At 46.3% G+C, this 25,152-nt stretch overlaps 1 protein-coding gene and 1 pseudogene across 1 annotated transcript; both read left to right on the top strand.

The window, feature by feature from the left end:
* Positions 1–406: 406 nt before the first annotated feature.
* On the top strand, positions 407–1,269 carry LOC145535768 (ferritin light chain pseudogene; annotated as a pseudogene).
* A 6,869-nt stretch (positions 1,270–8,138) lies between these two features.
* On the top strand, positions 8,139–14,165 carry LOC145535555 (transcription factor SPT20 homolog). Its single transcript, XM_081563999.1, has 3 exons — positions 8,139–8,263; positions 8,444–11,785; positions 12,441–14,165. The coding sequence occupies exons 2-3, from the start codon at positions 8,464–8,466 to the stop codon at positions 12,452–12,454; spliced, it is 3,336 nt and encodes a 1,111-aa protein (XP_081420125.1). The 5' UTR covers positions 8,139–8,263; positions 8,444–8,463; the 3' UTR covers positions 12,455–14,165.
* The last annotated feature ends 10,987 nt before the right edge of the window (positions 14,166–25,152 follow it).

Raw genomic sequence — 25,152 nt, forward strand, 5'->3', positions numbered from 1 at the left:
TTCACTTTCACGTTTCACTTTCATGCATTGGAGAAAGAAATGGCAACCCACTCCAGTGTTCTTGCCTGGAGAATCCCAGGGACGGCGGAGCCTGGTGGGCTGCCGTCTGTGGGGTCGCACAGAGTCGGACACAACTGAAGCGACTTAGCAGCAGCAGCAGTAGCCAGTTAATTTTCTGTCCCCAAAGCTATAACCATTTGAGTTCAACTCACAGCTTAATACCAACTGAAAAGTATATCCATGTTCTTTTGAGTAAAGAACTCACTTCATTTTAAAACAACAACCAAACAAAATAAGAATTACAGAACTGTCATTAAAGCCTAGAGTTGGATAAAGCAGGGTTATTACCTTTTCTTAATATCTTCCCACAGGGGAAAAAGAATTTTAAGTTCTTTTCTGTACCACCATGAAAGAACTAAAATTTTCTTTAGCTTGGAATGTATCAACAGGCAGTGCACTGGACGGTCCCGTGGATGTGTCTCTTGCTACAACAGTGTTTGTTTGCACGGAACAGACCCAGGGACGCCCCTCCCTCCAGCCTCCAACCACCCTCCAACCTCTTTTCCAGTCACAACCTTCAGAATCAGCCCCTCAGCTACCCTCAGCCACCGGACCACCAACACCATTTTTGACCTTGACCTCCTAGATTCGTCAGAATGACTCCACGGAGGTGGAGGCCCCATCCACTGCCTGGTCACCCTGCATCTGCGGGCCTCATGCACCAACCTCTCTCTAGGCTTCTGTTTCCACCGCGACCACATGGCTCTGGAGCGCGGTGGCCACCTTGTCCCCAAACTGGCCCAGGAGAAGCGCGAGGGTGCCCAGCATCTCTTGAAAATGCAAGACCAGCAAGGCGGCCGCGCCCTCTCCCAGGACCGCAGCCGCATCTCAGGCTGAGTGGGGTCAAGCCCAGGACGCCTCGGAGGCCCCCGAGCTCGGGGACAAGCACCCGAACCGGGCCATCGTGGGCCTGCAGGCCCGGGGTTCTGCCCGCGCAACCCCCACCTCCGTCACTTCCGGGAGAGCCGCGGCCTAGGTGAGCCGGTGAAACTCATCAGGAAGATGGGCGACCGCCTGACCGACCTCGGCAGGCTGGCTGGTCCCCGGGCGGGGCTGGGCGGGTCTCTCTTCCAAGGGCTCACCCGCAAGCACCACCAGGAGCCGCCTGAGCCCAGCGGGCTTGGAGGAGCCCCTCTGGTGTCAGAGCTTCTGTCTGAAGTGTTAAGGGAAACACTGACTGAAACAGCCCACCGTGACCAGGCACCATAGCAACCATTTTGTATGAGTTATTTTATGACAGGAGGTCCTGTTAAGGAACAGGAAACTAACAAGCCACCAGGAGCCGCCTGAGCCCAGCAGGCTTGGAGGAGCCCCTCTGGTGTCAGAGCTTCTGTCTGAAGCCCCTCTCTGCAGCCACGAGGCAACTTTTTAACCACCCCAGAGCCCTCTCCCAAGCCTTGCACCAATGAAAACAAGAAAGCTTTTTGCAGAGGGGGAAAAAAAGAGAATCACACTGGTTCAGAATGGACATCAGTTCAGCCACTCAGTCATGTTCGATTCTTTGCGACCACATGGACTGCAGCAAACCAGGCTTCCCTGTCCATCACCAGAATGGACATAGATGCCCATTGACAGATGAATAGATAAAGAAGATGTGGTACATATACACAATGAAACTTTACTCAGCCATAAAAAATAATGAAATAATGCCACTTGTAGCAACATGGATGGACTTACAGATCATCATACTAAGGGAAGTAAGTCAGAGAAAGACAAATATATATCACTTATATACGGAATCTTTAAAAATTATACAGAACCAATAAATTGGCTAGATCATATTAATCACTGGGATACTTATTAAATTAGAGACAGCTGGACCTTACCACAAACCTCCTTAAAAATAATATCCAAGGAGGGAACCTGGGATTTCTTATTTTTGATAAGAAGTCAGGTGATTCTTATGCTCAGCCAAGTTTGCATTTAGCTGATGCAGAGACAGAGAAGGGTTATAAATTGTGATTTTTAAAACAGTTACTTCCAGTTCTGATGCGGTAAGAAAATCACTCATCTTCCTTGGACCTCGGTGTTCTCATCTATAAAACTATCACTGGACCAGATGCTGTCTGGAAGAGACAAATAAGAGCTAGAAGGCTAGAATGAAGTTTGAAAGTATTGGTTCTCAATCCTGGCTACATACACATTAGAATCCTCTGAGAAGCTTTTAGAAGTGAAGGATGTCCAGGTACCACCCAGAGCAATGCAACAGAATCTCTGGGCGTGATTCCAGATGTTGCTATTTTTAAAATCCCCCTGTGACTTGAATGAATAGCTACGGGTATGAACCTCTGCTCTAAAGACTGCTGTTGTCGAACAAGATGATTCTGATGAGTCTCCAGACTCCTTGTCTGGAAACTGGGTAGCATGGGCTTCCCTGGAGGCTCAGTGGTAAAGAATCCACTTGCAGGAGACGTGGGTTCAATCCCTGGGTTGGGAAGATCCTCTGGAGAAGGAAATGGCAACCCACTCCAGTATTCTTTCCTGGAGAACTCCATGGACAGAGGAACCTAGCGGGCTACAGTCCACGGGGTTGCAAAGTCAGACACAACTGAGCGACTCAACGACAACAACAAACTGGCAAGCATATCACCCACCTTATGTGGCACACAGCTCCTATTTATGGAGTGTCTACTGTGATAATGCTAAGGAGTCTTTCTCTACATTAAATAATCTGCTATAACCCAGGATGAAAACTCTCAGCTTAATGAAGGAAATTCAAAACAAACACACTGCCAGTGCTGATGTCACTGTCCACAATAAGAAGGACCAGTGGACATTTTTGTAATGGGGAGACATGTGTGACGGGATTGGGGCAACTCACTAAAGAGAGCACTCCAAGAAAGTGGTTCTTTCTAAAGTGAATTCCAGGACAGTTTTCATTGGCACTCAGTATGAGGTTGGTGGCTTTCCAAAGAAAACTCACCTGGTGATTGGTAGGCTGGGCAGACAGAAGACGGGGTAGCAAGGGGACCTGTGCTCTTTTTGAATTACCCTTTTTGAAGGGGGTGGGCTATCAATTGACCACCACATTCTTTACTCATCCTCGGTTCCTTGAGGGATCACAAAAGCAGAGAAAACGATGAAAGGAAACAGCTGGGAAGTGGCATCCGACTTTCAAGGTTTAGGAAGGAAAAGGCCTTTCTTGAACAGCTGGATTGAGTGTTTTAACTCCCCTGGTGGTTTAATTGTGCACATTTTTCAAGGGGGAATGTTCCTTGCCATCCACAGAGTGAGTCCTGGAGGCTGACTCAGCTTCTACCACCTGCCCATGTAACACTGCAGAGTGGTCTTTTCCTGGGTGGTGACTTTTCCTTCACTCCTGAGAAAGTTGTAAGGTAGGTGAAATATTTCTTCCTGGCCCCACAAGTCCCTGGTCTTTTTCTCACCTCCCTCAAACAGCCTATGCTTTCTCTCCTCCCTCAAAACAAACAAACAAACAAAAACCACCACACAGGTTCTCAGGCATGATCTGAAGTTCATCTACTGTTTTAGAAAGTTTAAAGACCTTCTGAAACCCATCCATGGTTCTCCTAGTAAAAAACTTTGGGACTTCCCTGGTGGTACAGTGGATGGGAGTCTGCCTGTCAAGGTAGGAGACACAGATTCGATCCCTGGTCCAGGAGGATTCCACATGCCTGGAGCAACTAAGCCCATACGCCACAACTACCGAGCCCCAGCTCTAGAGCCTACGAGCCGCAACTACTAAATCTTGTGCACCTAGAGCCTGTGCTCTGCAACAAGAAGACACTGCAATGAGAAGCCTGCGCACTGCAACGAGAGAGTAGTCCCAGCTGGCCAAACCTAGAAAAAGTCCGCACGCAACAACCAAGGCCCAACAGAGCCAACAATAAATAAACAAAAATTTAAAAATTAAAGCAGCACATATTTAAAATAGAAAAAAAAACTTTGACTTAAAATTTCAGATTATCAAGGAGATACCAGAGGAGAGCTGTTTTTTGAGCCAGGAACTCTAATGTTTCACTGCCAAACAAACAAGTTTGGGTAGCAGATCAGGAGTTGGGTTTGGGCATATTAAATTTAAAATTCCTATTAGGCAACCAGGTAGATTTTGAATAGGAAATTTGATGCTATGAGTCTGTAGTTCAGGGGAGAAGTCCAGGCTGGAGATATAAATTGAGAAACCATCTATGTTTTAAAGCCATGCACCTAGATGAAATCACTGAGGTACTGACTGTAAATAGAGTAAAGTGAGGGAAGGAGTGAGTTCAGGGACGGTCTGACATTATGAAAGCAAAATGAAGCACAGAGAACATACACTGAAAGAGCAAATACTGAGTGAAGATCAAAGAAAAATTATTGAAATAAGCAAAAATTCTCAACTGTGGAATAAAGCTGAAAAATTAGGAAACTGTTAGTGACTGTTATCAGGCAGATGAATTTAAAAGGAAAATCTCTGCTAGTATATTTCTGAAAATCTACTTTCTAAACATTTAATGATATTTTTGTTGGCATCTCTCCTATTAGCCAGAGACTCTATATATTAATTAGGTCCAATGGAAATTTTAGAGAATTAGCAAGATAATTTGGGGCCAACCATAAAATTAATTGCAGCAAAAAACAAACAAAAAAGTTAAAAGTCACATCTAATCATTTGAGCCGTCCTGGAAATTAAGATGTGAAGTGTTTTGTGGTTTGTAGATTGCCGCTTCATTTCTCCAAACCCAACTGTTTTGTGATACCATGGGGTCATGATGCTTGTTTGTTTGTTGTATAGTCGCTAACTCGTGTCCAACTCTTTGCGACCCCAAGGACTGTAGCCCACCAGGCTCCTCTATCCATGGGATTTCCCAGGCAAGAATACTGGAGTGAGTTGCCATGCCCTCCTCCAGGGAATCTTCCCGATGCAGGGACTGAACCCAAGTCTCCTGCTTGGCAATCAGATTCTTTACCGCTGAGCCATCAGGGAAGCCAAGGATGCTACTAAACACCCGACATTGCCCAGGACAGTCCCCTGCAACAATGACAACAAGCAGAGGCTGAGAAACCATGACTCAGGCTATGGCTATTTATCTCAAGAAGTGTATAACAGAGCAATAAAACCAGAAAAACATCCAATTTCAGTAAACTGATAAAAAGACGCACAAGTGGGGAAAGGTGGAAGGGGAGAGACAGTTCAAGAAAAAAGAAATATGCAGTGCAACACTTACGGGCTCTGAGAAGGTCTTAGATCCATGAAACAACTAGTAGATGTGGCAGGATAGAATGATGTAAGAGGCTGTGGGAGTGATCTCTGCTCACATAATCTCACAGAGCTACAACATTCCCTGGGATTTGCTTTATTGAATCTGGGGCCTGATCACAGCATAACACATGGAGTCTCAATACGAGTGATGGAGGATTAAAACTGGATGAGACCAATGAACAATGTCTCGTCACCTTCTGCAATCTGTGATGTCTGCAGTTCCAAGGCTCTGCCTGGTCCATCTAATTCCCTGGAGCAGGGAAGAGGTGTTAAAAACCTAGACCTAGACCTTAGTGGGTGGAGAACAGAGAAGCTGACTACTGTAAATTAGGTAACTTTTGCAATTAGTTCTCTTCCTCCTCCAGCACGTCTTAATCTGGCCACAGGTTTTCCCAGCATGTGCGTCTGTATGGAGCTGCTGTAGAGGACAGCAGCAGTTGGAGTCCTTATATTCATGGTCGTTCATGTGTTTCAAAGACTCCCAGAATGGTGTGCACTGCGAAAAAATTTAAAAACCCTCATCCAGTGGAAAGACCAGGCAATTAGGGAGCTCAGGGGCAGGAGGTGGCTGAGCCATGAGAAGCCCTGGCAGGCCAACCAGAGCTCACTGGGACACACGCACGGCTGGGCCCAGAGCCTCAGCCAGTGCACATGTGGCCAGATTGCCTTGGGGGTTGTCCCCGTGAGGAGTAAGGCGAGGATCGCACTCTCCACTGTCGGCCCGGTGGGCTGTAGCAGCTGACAAAACCTCATGTGAAATCACCCATTTCGCTTGGAGGCAGAAGAGTCTCACATGTCCACATGCCCAGATACATTACACGGCACATTCTCTGCATCATCGAGAATGATGGCCGAATGCTTCCACTTCTCTGCAGCCACAGGCGTGGCCCATGCTGCCGGGGCCCTGCCCGTGCCCCCGTGGTACTGCCATCCTGGACACGAGCACTGAGCATCACCGCAAACACTCCTGACGCTCGCCGAGGGCATTCCAGCCACAGTAGCATGGCAGCACTCCTATGTGGCAACCCGGAGGGATCGGGAATACGGCCCCCAGGGCTGTCCTCGGCCGGTGAGAGAGAGGAGTGGATGACATGTATCCCAGCTTCTGTGCCTCTAGGTAGGACCACCCGACGCTTGCGCGGCACTGTCTCCCAAAGGCCCCCAGCAGGCACCAGTTGTCCCCAGCAGCCTTCTGCTCCTGACTGTGCCTTTTATCACCTTCTTCCCCAGTCCTGATTCAGCTGCCCTTTCCCTGCCCAGAGTTTCTCAGGATGAACTCCAAATAAACTCCTTGCACTCGAATCCTCTTGTCAGGGATGGCTCCTGGGGACCCCGCCCGAAGACACAGTCACCACAACCACTGAGCCTCTAGTCCATCCAGAGGAGAGGGGCAGATACACCTCTCTACTGAGAGAGGGGGGCCCGGGGACAGAAGCTGAGGGGCTGATCGGGATCAAGCTCATGGTTTACAGAGCAGGGGACCTCAGGGTTCCGAACCAAGGGAAAGACATGCCCCCCCAATGGTACCAGGCAACACCTGGAGCCATGTTTGGTTCTCACGACGGATGAAAGCTATTGGCATCTAGTGGGTAAGGCCAGGGATGCTAGCAAGCATCTCGCAGTGCCCGGGAAAGTCCCCCCTAGCAAATGTCACTAGCACCAAGACTGAGACCCCCTGGCATAGAACACACGACAGAGGACCTGGCTCTGCGCACTTGGCTCGTCCCTAAAAGTGGGGATGTGGGCCTGGAAACCAATCATCTGGTGGTACCAAGGGATGACTTATACACTTGCCCCAGGACAATTGACATGCCAGGAGACAATGATTCCTGTCCATTCCTGAACAAGGGATGTGCTTCAGGAACTCTAGTCAAGGAGTTTTTAGTCCTATTTCAACAGATTGTATCTACTGTAATATGTAATTATCATAATTGCTATTGGTCAGAAAAACATTTATTTTATAGTAGTCTGTAATTCAGGAGTTTCACCAATTGATTTTGGATTCTTCTCATTTGTGACTCTTCAGAATGAGTATCCTATTATCATTATGTCTAAACCTAAACATCAAGAGGTTAAAAAAAAAAACCTGTCCAAAAGGCTGGCAGATTTCAAGGCAACAGTATTAACAGAAAACAATGGCTCATCAAGTATCTAGGACTCAGTCATATCCTTCTAAACCATCCCTAGGACTGTAGCTATGGGCTCCAGTTAGAGTAATCATTTAAACTGTACTGCCAGCACCAGGAACAATAGTTCTCAACCCTATCAGACACAAACCACCTTTTAAAACCGTTTAATCCTGAACTGCAATTGCTAGACAATATAACTTACCTACCACACACTAAAAACCCTTTCTGAAATAGCTAGGGAAATAAAAGGGAAGCGCTTATGTAAAAGAATGTCATGTTACCCTGCACATCTCTATGAAAAGCATCAGGCAGATCACGGGAAGAGTCACTGAAGAATTCTGATGGTTGCACCAAATACAGCAAGTGTCCCTGGAGTCAAGAGGTACGAACTGGGTGTGTTAAACTGGCAATGGACACCAGGAGCAGTCCTGCCCTTGGGAGCAAACAAAAGCCTCCCAAAACATTGGGTAATTCTTGGTGATGTGATCGCCAAGGAAAGAAAAGACCACCCCTCATGACCTTCCCAGCAACTGATTACCATGAAAATTGGTGTGTATTCAAGCCGTACAAAAAAATGTTGGATTTTTACATTGACCGCTTGTACTTTGGGATGCTTGCTTTCAAGGTTATATGAAGACAGTCTGTCGCCGCCCAGCAGTTGGCAGAAGTGCGGTTTCAGACCCGGAAGGGCGGTCTGCAGGCCGGGCGTCCAGGAGGTAATTGAATGATGAGACCGGAATCTGCAGCCTGCGCATGCGCACCTAGGGGGCGCTGTGCCGGGGGTGGGGGCATGGGGAACCGCTTCCATCCACTTCCGGCCCATCTGCAGGAGCGCGAGGCTAGACCAGCGCTGGATTTCCCCAAATCGCAGGTATTTTGCACGCTGCTTGTTGTTGGGGGCGGGGGCGGGGGGCGAGTTTCTTGGTGTTCATTTTGAGATACGCTCCTCACTCCACAGTGGAGTGGCTGCGTTTGCAAGACTGCACCATCGATACCGCAAATAAGAGTTTTCGCCCGGTTCATCGCCCACTTCCATGTTCTCTTCTTACAGGGTCCCCATCTTGTACGATAATGCAACAAGCTCTAGAGCAAGCTTTGGATCTTGCGGAGTATGTCATTGCAACTGCCCAGCAGAGACCGCCGAAAAGGAAATATTCATCGAGCGGAGAGACGTCTCTCCAGGAAAAACTGTATGACATTTATGTTGAAGAATGTGAAGAGCCTGAGGTTACGGAGGAATTAAGAAGCAACGTGAACCTGTTAGAGAAGCTTCTTAGGAGAGAGACGTTGCCCTGTTTGGTGATCAACCTGTACCCAGGAAAGCAGGGCTATTCCCTGATGCTCAAGGGAGAAAATGAATCATTTTCAGAGAGCATTCGACTGCCTTATGAAGAACGGGAATTTCTCGAATATTTGGATGCTGAAGAATTACCTCCTGTTTTGGTGAATTTCCTGGAAAAGTATGCGGTTAACGTTTTTCATCAGGGGTGTGTCCTAACAGAGATACGGGACTACAGGCAGTCCAGTGCCGGGGAACCTCCACATTACCAAAGCAGGCATATTCTCTTACGTCCCACCATGCAGACGTTAGTCTGCGACGTAGAGGCCATAGCCAGCGATGACCAGAACTGGACCCAGGAGGACAAACTTTTGCTTGAGAGCCAACTGATCTTAGCTACAGCGGAACCACTGTGTCTAGACCCTTCTGTATCAGTAGCCTGCACTGCAAACAGACTGCTCTATAACAAACAAAAGCTGAACACTCTTCCCATGAAAAGGAGCCTCAAGAGGTTTTCTGTGCCTGCTCTGAATCAGCAGCAGGAGCTGTCCCATTGTGCACCTCCTCCTGAGCTAAGAATCCTGACTTCTTGCAAAACAATAAGAGAAAGTAAAACAAGTGAGCATCATGGCCTTAAGACTTTTAAAGCAGGCAAGTGTGTAGATACGTGGAAACAGAGACCCTGTAACTTGGCCGCCCCTTCTCAAGTGGATGTGCAGAAATATGCTAAAGGGAAGAAGTCTGTCAGATACGAGGAGTCACAACCAACCCAGGAGGTACTAGGTGATTCTGCAGTTGGATGTGAGGCTGCCTACCAATCCCAGGCAACGAGGTTGACCGTCAGGCAGCCAACTGATAATTCACTTGCCACTGGAAATGGGTCTGAGAAAGAAGCCACATGGGAGAGAGAGCTGTGTCTGCCCCAGTCCTCCACAGATGACCACTTCAAGAGTTTCCTGCCTGGGCCACAGACTGATGCTGGGAGAGTGGTCAGTCGGTCCAAGCAACTGGTCCAGAAAAGCACCCAGTGTCCAGTGCAGACGTCACCCAGCTCCCGTGGCTCAGCCCATCTCAGGCAGCCTTCTCCAGGGACAGAGCCAGCACAGCCTAGGGCTGTGTCCGTTCAGTCCTCAGTGCCAGACTGGGGAGCCAGACCTCCACCCCCACTCAAGAGACATCCCTGGAGCCTAGAGGAGAGCTCCTGCGGTGACAGCTTTACCTCACAGCAGGCGGGCAGCTCTCAGGCCCGTCGGTCTCCTGGCCCTGCTCCTCAGCCACCCGATCTTTCCCAGAGATCATCTGTGCAGCTGAACAGAGGTAGCTCGCTTCCTGCGGCCGCCCCGTCCACCACAGGCGCGTTACAAAGAACCCCAGACGTCCGGGTCACGGCCATCTCCCCTGGCCTGAAGGTCATCAGAGTAGTGGGCCCCTTTTGCTGTATCCAGGCCTCAGGGAGAGGGTGTGCCCCTAGGGCTCCCGCTCCTGTGGGGATCCAGCCCGGCCAGCAGCCCACAGCTCAGCCACTGAACCTGCAGCCCGCACCACCAGTGGGGCTTCCTCAACCTGCTTCTCTTCGTCCTCCTTCTCCTGGAACGGTTCAGGTGCTTTTGAAGAACGCTTCTGATCTGGGGCCCTTTACTCTGGTGCAGCTCCCCGAGGGGTCGGTGGTCTGGAGCAGCCAGCAGGGGGTCCTGCAGCCGGGCTCCTACCAGCTGCTTCCCCAGCAGCCCTCGTTGCGGCCCTGTCCCGTGAATCATCGGCAGCCGGTGGAACAGCCTTCAGGTACACAGGTTCCAGGCGGACAGGCTCCAGGGGCACAGACCCCACAGGCACAGGCCTCAGTGCCGCAGGCTCCAGGGGCACAGACCCCACAGGCACAGGCCTCAGGGCCACAGACCCCAGGGGCACAGGCCTCAGGGCCACAGACCCCAGGGGCACAGACCCCACAGGCACAGGCCTCAGGGCCACAAGCTCCAGGGGCACAGGCCTCAGGGCCACAGGTCCCAGGGGTACAGGCCTCAGGGGCACAGGCCTCAGGGCCACAGACCCCATGGGTACAGGCCTCAGGGTCACAGGCTCCAGGGGCACGGACCCCACGGGCTCAGGCCTCAGGGTCACAGGCTCCAGGGGCACGGACCCCACGGGCTCAGGCCTCAGGGCCACAGGCTCCAGGGGCACGGACCCCATGGGCACAGGCCTCAGGGTTACAGGCTCCAGGGGCACAGACCCCACGGGCACAGGCCTCAGGGCCACAAGTTCCAGGGCCACAGGCCTCAGGGCCACAGGTCCCAGAGGCACAGACCCCATGGGCACAGGCCTCAGGGCCACAGTGTCTGGGCTCACAGGCCTCAGGGCCACAGACCCCACAGCCACAGGCCTCAGAGCCACAGACCCCAGGGGCACAGACCCCACAGCCGCAGGCCTCAGGGCCACAGACCCCACAGCTGCAGGCCTCAGGGCCACAGACCCCACAGGCGCGGGCCTCAGGGCCACAGACCCCAGGGGCACAGACCCCACAGGCGCGGGCCTCAGGGCCACAGACCCCAGGGGCACAGACCCCACAGGCGCGGGCCTCAGGGCCACAGACCCCAGGGGCACAGATCCCACAGGCGCGGGCCTCAGGGCCACAGACCCCAGGGGCACAGACCCCACAGGCGCGGGCCTCAGGGCCACAGACCCCAGGGGCACAGACCCCACAGGCGCGGGCCTCAGGGCCACAGACCCCAGGGGCACAGACCCCAAAGGCGCAGGCCTCAGGGCCACAGACCCCAAAGGCGCAGGCCTCAGGGGCACAGACCCCACAGGCACAGGCCTCAGGGCCACAGTGTCAGGGTTTACAGGCTCTAGGGACACAGGGCGCTGCCCGACCCAATGTCATTGTCCGCGCCCAGCCAACAATGGTCATTCACCTCCGACGGCAGCAGGACTCCCTGCAGCCCCAGGTGCCCGGGTTGTCTCCACCAGGCTCTGGCCAGAGCCACCAGGGGCTGAGGATCTTGCATCACAGGATCCAGGCCTCACAGGCCCCCCGCTCACGGATTTACTGGAGGGTAGTGCGGTGCCCGGTGGCTGCAGCCCCCACAACCCCCACCACGTCGCCACCTCGGGGCTCTAGTCCAGGCAGCCAGACTACAGGGACCCCCGAGGGAGGCCCCCCAGCCGCCCCCAAGCCCTGAGGCCTGCCTGGTTTTCTCTCTTTACAAATATGCCAAGAGCAGCAACCAAATGAATCTCGAGTGTCACCCTCATTTGGGTTATTTTTTAATGTGTCAGTATTTTACATTCTTAGATGTGCAGATCTTCCACAGAGGCATAATTTTTACATACAAGCCCTGAAGGTCTTTAATAAACTGGGATTATTTCACTTAAGCCATGGCTTTGGTGGTAGTTGTGGACAGTTATTTTTTTTGTGATGTTCTCAAGTGTATCCAGACCCAAACTAGGGTCAGTTTAAACTCCTGAAACCTTGTTATTTCTCTCAGGCAATAAAACTGTAATACCAAGAAAGTCAAAATTAGTACTAACAAGATGACTGTCTTTTAAATTTTTAGATGAGTTACTAACACATGAACTGTGGCATCTTGACTATTTTACGTGCCCAGCTCACTGGTGTTCGGTGGACTCACCTTGTCGTACAACACATCTCTAGGATTCTTTTCTGCTTGCACAAGTGAAACTCTCTCCCCGTGGAGCACCAACTCCTCGGTTCCCTCTCCCCCAGCCCCCGCCCCAGCCCCCGCCCCAGCCCTCTACTTTCTGGGTCTCTGAGTCTGGCTGCGGTAGATTCTTCCTAGAAGTGGGGTCCTGCAGTTGTCATCTTTGGTGAGGGGCTAATTTCACTGAGCATCCTGACTTCAAGGTCCATCCCTGTTAGCATGCCACAGGAAGGTCGTGGCTTTTTACAGAGGGTTTCACTGTAAGTAATCTACACTGAAGTGGCCTATGAAATATTAGAAACATCCTTCAGAAGAGAATGCACATCCATATTTGTTTAAGTTTTTGTACAGTGTGTGAAATGCAACTTTTACACATTTTGGGGGAGAAAAAGCTAAACGTACCAAAAATTGATCTTGTCACTTTAATGTTGAGACCCTGGGACCCCTCCAGGTGTGCAGCAGGGGGTGGGGCACTTGCTTGCATGGTTGTCCCCAGCAGGCAGGTCTGTCCCCAGGCTGCAGCTTTGAAAAGGCACTTCTGGGGTGTGGTTGTCTCTCTATAAAATCATTTACATTTTTGAGATCCCTGGGTAGTTTGCAGAAGGTAAATAGCTAAACGTTTGGAAATGAGTCGATTTGTTTGTTTTTCAGGTGTTTTCAACCTTGTTACATTCGAGGTGACCTCCCCTTGCCCCCTTCCTTTCTGTCTCTTGCTGAGAGATCACCCATTGGTCAGCCACCCCTCTTCCTCTTCTCTATTTTTTCCTTCTTTCTTATTTCAATGGAGCTCAAAAGATCCCTGAACTTTTCTGTTTTCTTAATCCCTTTCTTTCCCCCCCTTTTTTTTTATTGTGGTAAGTTTATGTAAGAATCAGCTATTTTAAAGTGTACAATTCAGTGGCATTTACTCCATTTACAATGTTGTGCACCCACAGCCTCTATTTTCAAAACGTTTTCATCCTCCAAGGGAAATCTCTGCACCCATTCAGCACTCTCTTGCCAGCTTCCTCTCCCCCAGCCCAGGAAACCACCGATTTACATTTTCTCTATGGACTTAACCATTCTCCATTTTTCCTAAAAACAGAATCAGAGACTATGTGACCTTTACTGTCTGGAGTCTTTCACTTGACATGATGTTTTTGAGGTTCATCCATGTTGGCACAGGTCTCAGTACTTCCTTCCTTTTTAGAGTTGAATACCCTTTCCTTGTTTGTGAACACCAGATTTTGTTTATCCACTGTGTGTTGATGTACATTTGAGTTGTTCCCACCTTTTGCCATTGTGAATAGTGTGGCTCTGAACATTTGTGTACAAGTATCTGAATGCCTCTTATATTTTGTTCTTATAACTTTGAAGGAGAACTTGCTTATAATTTTTTCTAAGTATACATATATGCCTTTTGCCGTAACAAAGTAAAGGAAGTTTGGTCTGGCAGTTCCAAAAGAGATGAGCAAAGAGACAGATAACAGGCGGGACTTACTTGATCAACCCAGCTGTACTAATGTGCTACAGATCTTACTGAGGAAAGATTTGGTCAGCTTGAGGCCAACAACACAGAGAGGCCAGTGGAGTGACCCTGAGTCCATTAGAGCTTCATGCAGCCCACCCTGGACATCTTCGGGAATGGTGCCTGCACTTTTAAGGAGTGAAGCAGTGCAATGGCCAATTGCAAAGAAGAGTTTATGCACAGCCTCGTGAGCCAACCAGACACCAGAACTCAGAATTCGTGTACCTCCTCCGTTTTGTCCTCACCGATCTTTTCCAAGTGCTACATGGTGACACCAGCTGAAGTCCTGCTCCCTTCCCAGGCAAGCAAATAAATGCAGCTTTGTTTCAGATTACTGTTTGGTGGTCTTTGTTTATTTCCTTCTAAAGGTCCTCACTAAGGTTGGTAATTCAAAGCAACTGCCACACTGATGAAGACTGTACTCCTGGAAATAAAATCCCAGAGGATGTCTTCATTCAAACAGCTGTGTAGAGAGGACGTCCCATGTGTCTTATACTGTGTGAGGCCCCAGGTGGGATGGGGAGAATGCAGATACCAAAGAAAAATACCTCTTTAGAATGTAGGTCTCATCCAAAAGTCATGTAATTTTATCCATCAGCAATTTAAGCTAGATTCCCTGTATGATAAAGTCTGAATTGAATAACGAATGTTACACATCTAAAGATGAGTACATGACAGAGAAAATGGGAAACAGCAGAAGATTCAAGGTTTTAGTGACTTACCCCCCTGCCACAAGTTGGATGTCAGGACACGAACCAGAGAAATGATGGAAATAGGACTCCAGAGAGAAAATACTGCCCAGCTGATTAAGTCTGGGTACATGTATCTGCACAGAGAATTTGTACTTGTTTATAAGTGATAAATTTAAAAATCTGTCATTCAATTTTAGGTTGCTGTTTTGAGAAATCTTGAGGAAAAGAATCCTAAGAAACTTTTGTTTATTACTATTTCTTTAAAGTAACAGAAGCATATTAGGTTTCTTGCTAGACAGACTATCTGCAATGCCCTGTTCTTACTTTTGCCACCTCTCAGCAGATACCAATATTGGCCTGTTGGCTTTTGTTGTGTTTGGCTTCCTGAAATAGCACCACGACCCCCTGTTCCTTAGAGAAAGCTGTTTATTCTTACTGGCAAAGGAGAGGACAACATTGACAGTCTTAGTAGTGTTTTAGATAGTTAAATGTCTTTTCCCATCAAATCTAATAAAATAATCCTTCAACTCCAGTACTTCAGTATTTGATCTGCGGGGAAAATGTAAAACTTAGCTGCTTTAATTGCATTTTGAGAAACACCTAGGCTCTAAAATACAAGATTTTCCCCTCTGTTCTCACTTGCTGCTAGGTGCTGTTCTGTTTTTACATGTTTTAATTCACTCAGTCTTTGCGAGGAAGGTACAGTTATAGATGAGGAAACAAAGCATTGAGCACGTAAATAATTTCCTCTTTGTCAGCCAGCTACGAAGTATCAGAGCCCAGACTCGGACCCAAGCCTCCTGGGGTCAGAGACCACGTCCTTTAACACACTACCCTCTCCACTGCCTCACTGAGGGCAAGACATAGACTTGTCCCCAGTGGGCTCATCATATGATTGGGAAGACCTCAAAACGTGGATGAAATGATAGATTACCATCTGTCACTTAGCTATATGTTGGTGGTTTTGACCATTTGAAGGAGAAAGATTCAGTACTCAGCTGAATGTTGATATGTTCTCTTTATATGTTATGCTCATATATTCAAATACATAATTGAGATCTAGACCAAGCAGGTTTTCTAATACTGCGCCCTATATTAGAGTCTTCCACTCACTCACAGGCAGGGCTGGAGATCTACAGACCCTCCCCGTGAGTCTGGCTCTCTCACAGAGGGAATTGAGTGGGCAGTGCAAGTCCAAGTTTACTTTGATGAAGAGCTTAATCCCTGGATAAGAGGCCTCTGGCATTTGGTGAAGGTTATAAATCGTTTCTCAGAATAACATTTTTATGTGCATAAAGTAAAGTATATTACATTATAAAGGAAGCCCATTGTACTAAAATGCAACCCTGAAAATATATATATAAATAATACATATATAATAATATATATATGTATATAAATAATACATAATAAATATGCTTCTTTGTTAACGTATTAAATAATAAGATTTAGCAGTAGAACTAATAATTATCATAATTTCAAAGAAGTGCTGAGCATGAATGATATTTTGAGGTATCTGAAGTAAATGAAAACACCTGTGATTTTGTAATTTGCTTCAAAGACACATTGGTCTGTTATCTGTCTTCATTTGTGGGAAATCCTACATTTCACTTAGAGATCAGAGAATATAAACATATAAAGCACTAAGCATTTTCTTTTCTCATTAAGTTCATGGATCCCCTAGAAATGTCCATGGGCCCCAAGTTAAGAATATTTTCTCTAATAGAAGCTCCTCCCCTGGCAAAAGAAGTAGGTAATGAGCATCATCTCCAGTGGTGTGTGCTATATGAACAGGACTGGGCTGTGCTTAGTCGCTCAGTCGTGTCTGACTCTTTGTGACCCCATAGACTGTAGCCCACCAGGTTCCTCTGTCCATGGAATTCTCTAGGCCAGAATACAGGAGTGGGTTGCCATGCCCTTCTCCAGGGGATCTTCCCAACCCAGAGATCAAACCCAGGTCTCCCACGTTGCAGGCGGATTCTTTACCATGTTGGCCACCAGGGAAATCCAAGAATTCTGGTGTGGGTAGCCTATCCCTTTTCCAGGGGATCTTCCTGACCCAGGATTCGAACCGGGGTCTCCTGCATTGCTGGTGGATTCTTTACCAGCTGAGCCAGCAGGGAAGGCCCGTGAATAGGGCTATCAGGGACCATTTGCTCACACTGTACATAGTGACTAGATAACTGAATGGTTATCACAGCAGCTTGGAAATGTATGCATTGTTCATTTAATCCTCAAAAAGACCCTGTTTGTAGTTAGTATTGTTAACTTCATCCATTTCAAGTGAGGAAACTGAGGTGAATATAATTTGCAATGTAATTTGTCAAAGGTCACGTATCTAAGGACAGGTCAGCATTTGAATCAGGCAGTCCAGCTCCAGAACCAACAGTCTTAACCACTAAACTGAACCTGCTTAGTAAGTTTAGAGCACTAATCTAAGCAACCTGGGGCTAAGTATAAGTGCAATTTATAAAGTTATTTCCCTAGAAAAATACTTATAAATAAATCACTGGACGACAACTCTTCCATAGACTAGGGCTTCCTCCATATGGAGGTCAGGAATTACTGAACACCCTCTAGTTGCCAGTTACCCACTGTGTTGAATAAGCATTATCCCAAAGTGACCTTATTCTGGGTTGCCTGGACCACAAATTGGCTGCAGCTGGTAGGCTACAGTCCATGGCGTCGAGAAGAGTCGGACACGACTGAGTGACTTCACTTTCACGCACTGGAGGAGGAAATGGCAACCCACTCCAGTGTTCTTGCCTGGAGAATCCCAGGGACAGGGGGGCCTGGTGGGCTGCCGTCTATGGGGTCGCACAGAGTCGGACACGACTGATGCGACTTAACAGCAGCAGCAGCAGCAGCAGAACAGAATGGAGAGCAGCACTCCCATGGAATTCAGCTTCCTAACTGGAGGGCGTGTCACTTCTAAAGAGCTCTGTTGAGTACTCTGAGGGGTCTGAGACTCTACCCTGCAACCTAACAAGTCGGCCTTAATTTCATGAATGCTGGCAGAAGACAAGAATATTGGCTCAGAGACAAAGGACTTTATTACTCATAGCACAACAGGCAGTGCGAGTTTCATGTGTGTCTTGGTTTCCTCGCCCACCCAAGTCCTGTGGGGACAACACAGAGGTGGGTCCAAGTGAATACCGCACACACAGTGGATGCGTGTCACAGGGGAAGAACCCAAGTGGAGGAAACAACAATATTTTTAAAGAGGCTGTAAACAAACCTGCCCAATTTTTTGCTCAAGAGAAAGACATTATCTTTACTATGACAGGCCACAAACAAATTTGTCTTTGGCTCGATTAGGGAGATACTATCTCCTTTTCCTAAGGCTGTTCACTACACAAACTCCCTGGGAAAGTTAGTCCATGGTAAAGGCTGTCAGCGTCTCTGCTCATAAGATATCCAGAAACAAGGAAAACATGAAGTGTCCCCCAACAGATTTCAGATGCTGGCAACTGGAATTCCTAGACAACTCCTTTAAATAGCTAGCGTCCAAGTCCAGATGACGGCACTCAAGCAGTTCGCGTGTGCCTTCACTTATAAGGTTGTTTTCTCACGCTCATTCTATAAAAGGAGAGTAACAGGGTGCCAGTCCCTCTACTAGAACACGGGGACACTATGTACCCAGGAGAGTGCGGTGGCACTGGCACACTTCTCTAATGAATGATGGAAGGGAGGGGACCTGTGCCTTTTCTCTTGCTACCTTGCCCTTTCAAGTTTTCCTGTCCCCCAATAAAGCTGACAACTCCACTCATTCCAAGCCCTGATGTATGACACGTGATACCCAAACGGTCTCAGAACAGCAGATAAAGAAAAATAACAGACAACTAATACTTCCCAGAAGCCAGAAGGAGGAACATAAAACAGGACAGGCATCCAGCAAAACGGAATTGCTAGAGGCGGACTTAAAAATCGTAAACATTCTGGAAATGGATGCTATGGCTTTAAACTTCAAAATACATTAGCTGAATTAAGGGAGGGGACAGCTACTGTGGTGGCCAGAGTTAGTAACCTGGGTGAAAGGGAAGAAATACTCAAGGGATAATGTCTCAAAAATTTAAAAAGGATGGAACTTAGAGAAAAAAAAGTAACGAGACTTGGAGGATAGATCTAGGAGATACAGCAAGCAAAAATAGGAGATCAGGAAGGAGGAAAAGGAACTGATGGACGTGAAACATGATTAAGCAAGCAAAAAATGCAATTTTCCTTGAACAAAACAAAGACCCAAGTTTACAAACTGAAAAAAATGCACTGAGTTCCCAGGTTCCCTTAGAAGCACAGTAGAAAATCTACCCATGATAGTAGATTAATTACTGTTCAGCAAGTATTGATTCCCTCCCCTTTAAGATGGAGTAAATTCTACTTTCCCAACTCTTCAGCTTGAGCTTTATCATGTGACTCACTTTGGCAGACGGACTCTTAATGGATATGATACAGGAAAAAACTTGACAGACACCTGCACAGTGGGCTCACCATCCCCCGCTTCTGCTTTCTGCCCTGAGAAGCGCATGCTTTGGGAGGCTCCTGATCCGAGGAGGTTGACAAATACATCAAGAGGCAAGCCCAGCCTAGATTTGTAGATGCGTGAGTGACAAAATGCTTATTGATTAATACCAATGAGATTTTTGTGGTAGTTTGTTACACAGCATTACTGTAGCAAAAGCTGATATATACACTTAGAACCTGGTAAAATTATAAATCTCAATAATGAAAAATAAATCCTAATTTTCTAGTCAGAAAGAACAAGTTTTCTATAAATAAAAAGTAAGGCAAGGTTTTGGCTTTTCTTACACAATGCTGGAAGTCCTAGAAACTAGATGTTGAAGTAACATCTAGGAGATTACTGAGAGTAAAGGACTACAACCCACAAATCCCATACCCAGCCAGTATTTCATTCATCCATCCTGGTTTTTAAGAATTAAAAAAGTTGAACAACAACATGCTCTCATCAAGAAAAATCATTCTAACCACTCAATCATAAAAAAAGAATGAAAGAATGCCATTTGCAACAACATGAATGGACCTGGAGATTGTCATACTGAGTGAAGTGAATCAAAGATAAATGCCGTATGATATCACTTATATGTGGAATCTTAAAAAATGATACAAATTAACTTACATACAAAACAGAAATAGGGTCATAGACATAGAAAACAATCTTAGGGTTATCAAAGGAGAAAAGGGGTAGGGGAGGATGAGTTAGTTGTTTGGGGTTAGCAGATACAAACTACTATGTGTAAAATAGATAACCAGCAAGGACCGACTGTATAGCACAGGGAACTATATTCGGCATCTTGTAATAAACTATAATGGAAAAGAATCTGGAAAAGAAGCTACACACACACACACACACACACACACACATATATCTTTGCTGTACACCTGAAACTAACAACATGGTCAATCAACTATTCTCTAATATAAAATTAAAAGTTAAAAAACACAAATCCACCCTAATTAATTAAATGGGTAATGACTGGATTTCTAAAAATAAGTAGTATGTAGTTTAATATAAATCAATCATAAAAGTCTTAGAATATGTAATATAAATACTAGATAAGGATTCTTGAAACAAAAGAGGTTGCTGCAAAGACAATTTTATAATAATCTAGAACTAAATTTTCAGAAAACCCTAGACGTTGGATGTGGTGAGGATGGAGGTAGAGTGGAGAAACAGCATTTGAAATTTCTCAACTAGAGCAGGAAGAGAAATTAAAATAGTCTAACAATATCATCTTATTGGGGTAAGGAATTCAGGGAAAAATATTCTGCCTTTGTGAGAAAAATAGTTGAGGTGCCTTATGTTCAAATAATGGTAACAAAATAAGTAATTAAGAATATCAGAGAATAACAAGTTGCCATTAAAAGAATGGAAAAGTACAATGGAATGCCATTAACAATGGCAAAAAATAGAATGGATAGCAACTTAATAAAACCAGAAAAAAAAAGAAAAAGGAAAAAGAAGGACCATCAAAGTCAAATGGTATAGCATAAATACAACACAGAAGGAATAAAACCAAGTATACCAGTCATTCAGTAAATGCAAACAAACTTGATTCTATCAAAAGATCAAAAATGTCAAAATGAGTTTTAAAAAATGAAACCAAACCCAGCTATACAGTAAGTTATAAAAAAAGAAGAGGAAGAAGAAGAAGAGACAGCAAGGCCAATGCCATAAAAAACAGAATGGCAATATTATGATCAGGAAAGGGGGAATTGAAGATGAAAGAACCTTCGAGAGACTGAAGAGGTATATCACGGAATAACAGAAGGCACAAGTGTCAAAAACTTTTATGTTCCAAGCAACACCGCAGTTAAATACAGAAGAAAGCAAGCCTAGGACTGAGCTTCGAAAGATGCCAACATTTACAGCTTGGGAAAAGAATAACAGTTGGGGACTTGCCTTGTGGTCCAGTGGTTAGGACTCTGCACTTCACTGGGTTTGATCCCTGGTCAGGGAATTAAGATCCCACATGCTGTGCAGCATGGCCAAAAATAAGTAAAAATAAAAAGAATAAACTGGAATGGAGGCTGAGAAGTGATCAAGAAAGTAGAGGAAGAGCAGGAAGATGGGTGGATGGTAATTTCTGGAAGCTTCAACTTACATACACATAAAGGCAACTCCAGCCACAGCAGTCAGACAACTCAGGGTCAGAAAAGACAGAACCTGGGGGACAACATGCCCTTCCCTGCAGACAGACTGAGGGAGATGTGGGTCTTTTCTCACAGCCCTCCATTCTCCCGCTTCTGCAATTTGTAGCAGATCGTAATTGAGATGCACAGTGCAGAATTAGGTTCTTTTATCTAAATGGGAGTTTTGTAGGCTTGGAGTGTTGTTAAGAAAGGAGCAGCTGCCTGATGTATGGGTGACATTGTGGAACACACCAGTAGTGGAAATAGAAAGAGGGTGCCCATTATCTCCCATTAAAGATCGATTTAACTTCCTGAGATTTAAAAAGTGAGTCCATGTTAAGACAATGTACTGCTTCTGACCCACTAAAAATCCCCCTTTCTATTCTATTGACTAATCAGGAGTCTATATTTATTGTCAAGTTTTAGCAATAGGTTTAGGAAATTTTTTCTAACATCTATAGGAAATAAAACGGTTTAATATTGGCAAATACAAGTCAGATCCCATTGCTGTGCCATAAGATGTGCAGAGCTTTCATTTTTCAGTGATGGGTATTTGTGGCAACTGGTAAATTTTCAAAACACTCTCATTGTGCACACTGACTGCCCCCCTACACACACACACACACACACACACACACACACACACACACACAGCCTCTTTTTCTGGAGTGAGTGAAGTCGCTCAGTCGTGTCTGACTCTTTGCGACTCCATGGACTGTAGCACACCAGGCTCCTCTGTCCATAGGATTTTCCAGGCAAGGGTACTGGAGTGGGTTGCCATTTCCTTCTCCAAGTTTTTTTCTGGAACTGGTAGTAAATTATGAAAGAAAAATAAAGCTCTGCACAAAATACAGATATGATCAGGATACCACTTACCTGGGATTGTTACCTCTTCCTAGCCTTCAGGGAGATGCTGGCATTTTCAACGTGCAGGGAACTGGGGCAGGAGGACAAAATGTAGTTGGCCTGATTCAAACAGGGGGAGGGAAGTGAAAGAATAGCTGATGTCCCAAACACTTCTTCCCCTGGTGAGGGGACTTGGGAGCTATTATTAAAGGGTATAAACTTGCAACTAGTAGATAAATAAATCTTGGAGATCTAATGCACAGCACAATGATTACAGACAACAATATTGTATTATATACTTCAAAGTTGCTAAGAGACTAGATCCTAAATGTTCTCATCACACACAAAAAAATTTTTAATTATGTGAGGTGATAGAGGTGTGAACGAACTCTATGGTAATTATATTGCAATACACAAGCGATCAAAGCAACGTGTGGTACACTTAAAACTTACACGGTATATGTCAATTATATCTCAAAATTTTAAATGAATTTTTGAAAAACTTCCACTGAGTAGAACATTTGGAAATGGCTAACAGCATCCACTCAGGAATATACCTTAAAAAGAAACAGATACAAGTAAGGTCTGTTGTTATTGTTGTTCAGTTGCTCAGTTGTGTCCATTGGGAGGGACCCCATGGACTGCAGCACATCAGGCTTCCCTGTCCTTTACCATCACCCAGAGCTTGCTCAAACTCATGTCCACTGAGTCGGTGATGCCATCCAACCATCTCGTCCTCTGTCGTCCCCTTCTCCTCCTGCCTTCAATCTTTCCCAGCATCAGGGTCTTCTCCAGTGAGTTGGCTCTTTGCATCAGGTGGCCAAAGTATTGGAGCTTCAGCCATGCTGAAGAGCCACGCTACCCAAAGTGCGGTCCCTGGACCAGCAGCATCAGCGTCACAGGGAAGCCTGTTAGAAATGCAGATGCAGGGCCCCATCCCGGACCTACTGAATCAGAATCTGCATTTTGCCAAGATCCTCACAAAAGTCTGCAAAGTGCTACTATGGACACATCTCCCAGCGAACTAATAAAGATTAGACACCCAAGTGTGTTAAAGTGGGATGCAGCCTGGACCTTTGTATCTTTACCAAGTTGCTCAGGGGACTCTGATGCTCGGCCCAAGTCTGAGCACCAGTGCACGAGAGCTGTGCTGTTCAACACAGGAGCCGGTAGTCACCTGTGGCAATGTATTTACATCTACATTTAAATCTATTTGAACAAAAATTAAAAATTCAGTCATACTAGCCACATTTCAGTGCTCACATGTGCGCTACATATGGCTAGTGGCTACTCTATTGGATGCTGCAGGTATAACACTTCCATCATTGTAGCAAGTTCTGTTGGGCAGCACTAGTTCATTAGTTCTCAGTCTTGGCTACACATCAGAATGACTGGCCACGGTTTTATTGTTGTTGTTAGTTTGTTTTAATATAGAATGCTTATTTTTTTTAATGTTTATTTATTTATAGCCACACCTCGCACCATGTGGGATCTTAGTTCCCTGAGCAGAGCTTGAACCCATGCCCCCTTCACTGGAAGCACAGAGTCTTCACCGCCAAGGAAGTCCAAGAATAAATAAAAGAATGTTTATTTTAGGCCTCATCCTATAGACACTTTATCTTCATAGATACTTGACCTACTGTTTTCTAGTAAGGACACTATTAGGAAAGCCAAGCTCTTGATCTCAATAAAACCTCACATATTTATATACAGATAATCATGTGAGATACTATCATTTCGAAACCGGAGCAGGACCCTGTGGGGCCCTCCCCAAGGACAAAACCCTTTCCACATCCCTCATTTTGTGTCTGCAGACAAAAGACTTCAGCCTCTAGACCTTCCCTGAGTTCCAAAGGGCAGATTCAAAGAGTTACTAATGAGGGAAAGGAAGAAATACAAAAATAGGAGAAACAGTTAAGAAACAACAGTGCAGCAGTGTCCTGGTTCCTCCTCAAGGGATATACATAGTTGCATCTTTCTGAGTTCTCCTACAGGAACTAAGGTCCCCACCCACGTGGAGGATGGTAACTTCAGGCTGAGCACAAGCATGTGGATCCCAGACTGGTTGGAACCAAAAGGCTGATGACTGAGATTCCTGGAGTGCCACCCTATTACCTCACCACCAACCAATCAGAGGAAGGTCACATATACTGCATACCTTCCCCTAAATTTTGTCTATGAAAACTCTTCTTCGCTGAAAACCACCAGGGAAATCAGGCCTCTTGGGCACAAGCCACCAGTTCTCTTTGCTTGGCCCTGCAATAAATCTTTCTCTGCTCCAAACTTCAGCGTTTCAGTTTGTTTGGCCTCGTAGTGGGTCAGGCATACAAACTTTGGTAGGACAACAATTTAAGTTTGGGGAATTCCAGGCTATGATGTCTGGTTCTGCATAGGTAATTTCATGAATGTGATACATTCTTCATTTTCCTTTCTATTAGCTGAAAAAAAAATCACATAAAAACACTAAGAAAAACATGAAAAGATTTCACACAACCATTACATTCTCTCTCTGACTTAGTCATCTTTGTTCAGAGGCATTCCTCTCTAGTCTTTGCATACTTGTGTACAGAATCTGATTTTTCACAGGCCACCCTAGCCTGGCTGTCCAACAGGTTTACGACCATTACAAAACTGAATCTCAACAAGATCGGCCCCCACCCCCAACCTTCAGAATATACCAAAAAGTCATCTCCAGATGTCTGCCTTCCCTGGGGGGGGGGGGGGTTCTGATTTGTTCCACATATATTTTTGCACAAACATAACATGCCTCTTCAGCCTCTGCTCCCACAAAGACAGCAGTGCCCCAGGGCCCCAGGTTATTTAGCGGTGCCCTTTGCTGCTTCTGACTCCTAGACATGACTCCATTTTGCACTGCAAGAATCTCAACGAGTTACCGCCCTGGATTACATTCATGAGAGCAGCTCTGTATGGAGATTTGCATGATGGAGCACTTTTTCTTGCTGTATCTCCTTGTTCCAGCCCAAAGCCCCTAGAAGATCTACTTGACATTTGACTACATGGAAATATCTTCCCTCCAATCAGCCATCCTCTAACCAAGTGTGTGCCTTTGGACTCTCCCTCCTTTGGGGTTAATAAGGAGTGGCCCTCATTCTCAATGGGGCTCAGTCCTAG

The sequence above is a fragment of the Giraffa tippelskirchi genome, chromosome X, assembly GCF_054371585.1.
Source record: "Giraffa tippelskirchi isolate mGirTip1 chromosome X, T2T-mGirTip1v1.2.pri, whole genome shotgun sequence".
NCBI classification, from domain to species: domain Eukaryota; kingdom Metazoa; phylum Chordata; class Mammalia; order Artiodactyla; family Giraffidae; genus Giraffa; species Giraffa tippelskirchi.

Excerpts from the sequence above, each read along its gene's own strand:
- LOC145535555 (XM_081563999.1), top strand. The coding sequence starts at position 8,464 with ATGCAACAAGCTCTAGAGCAAGCTTTGGATCTTGCGGAGTATGTCATT.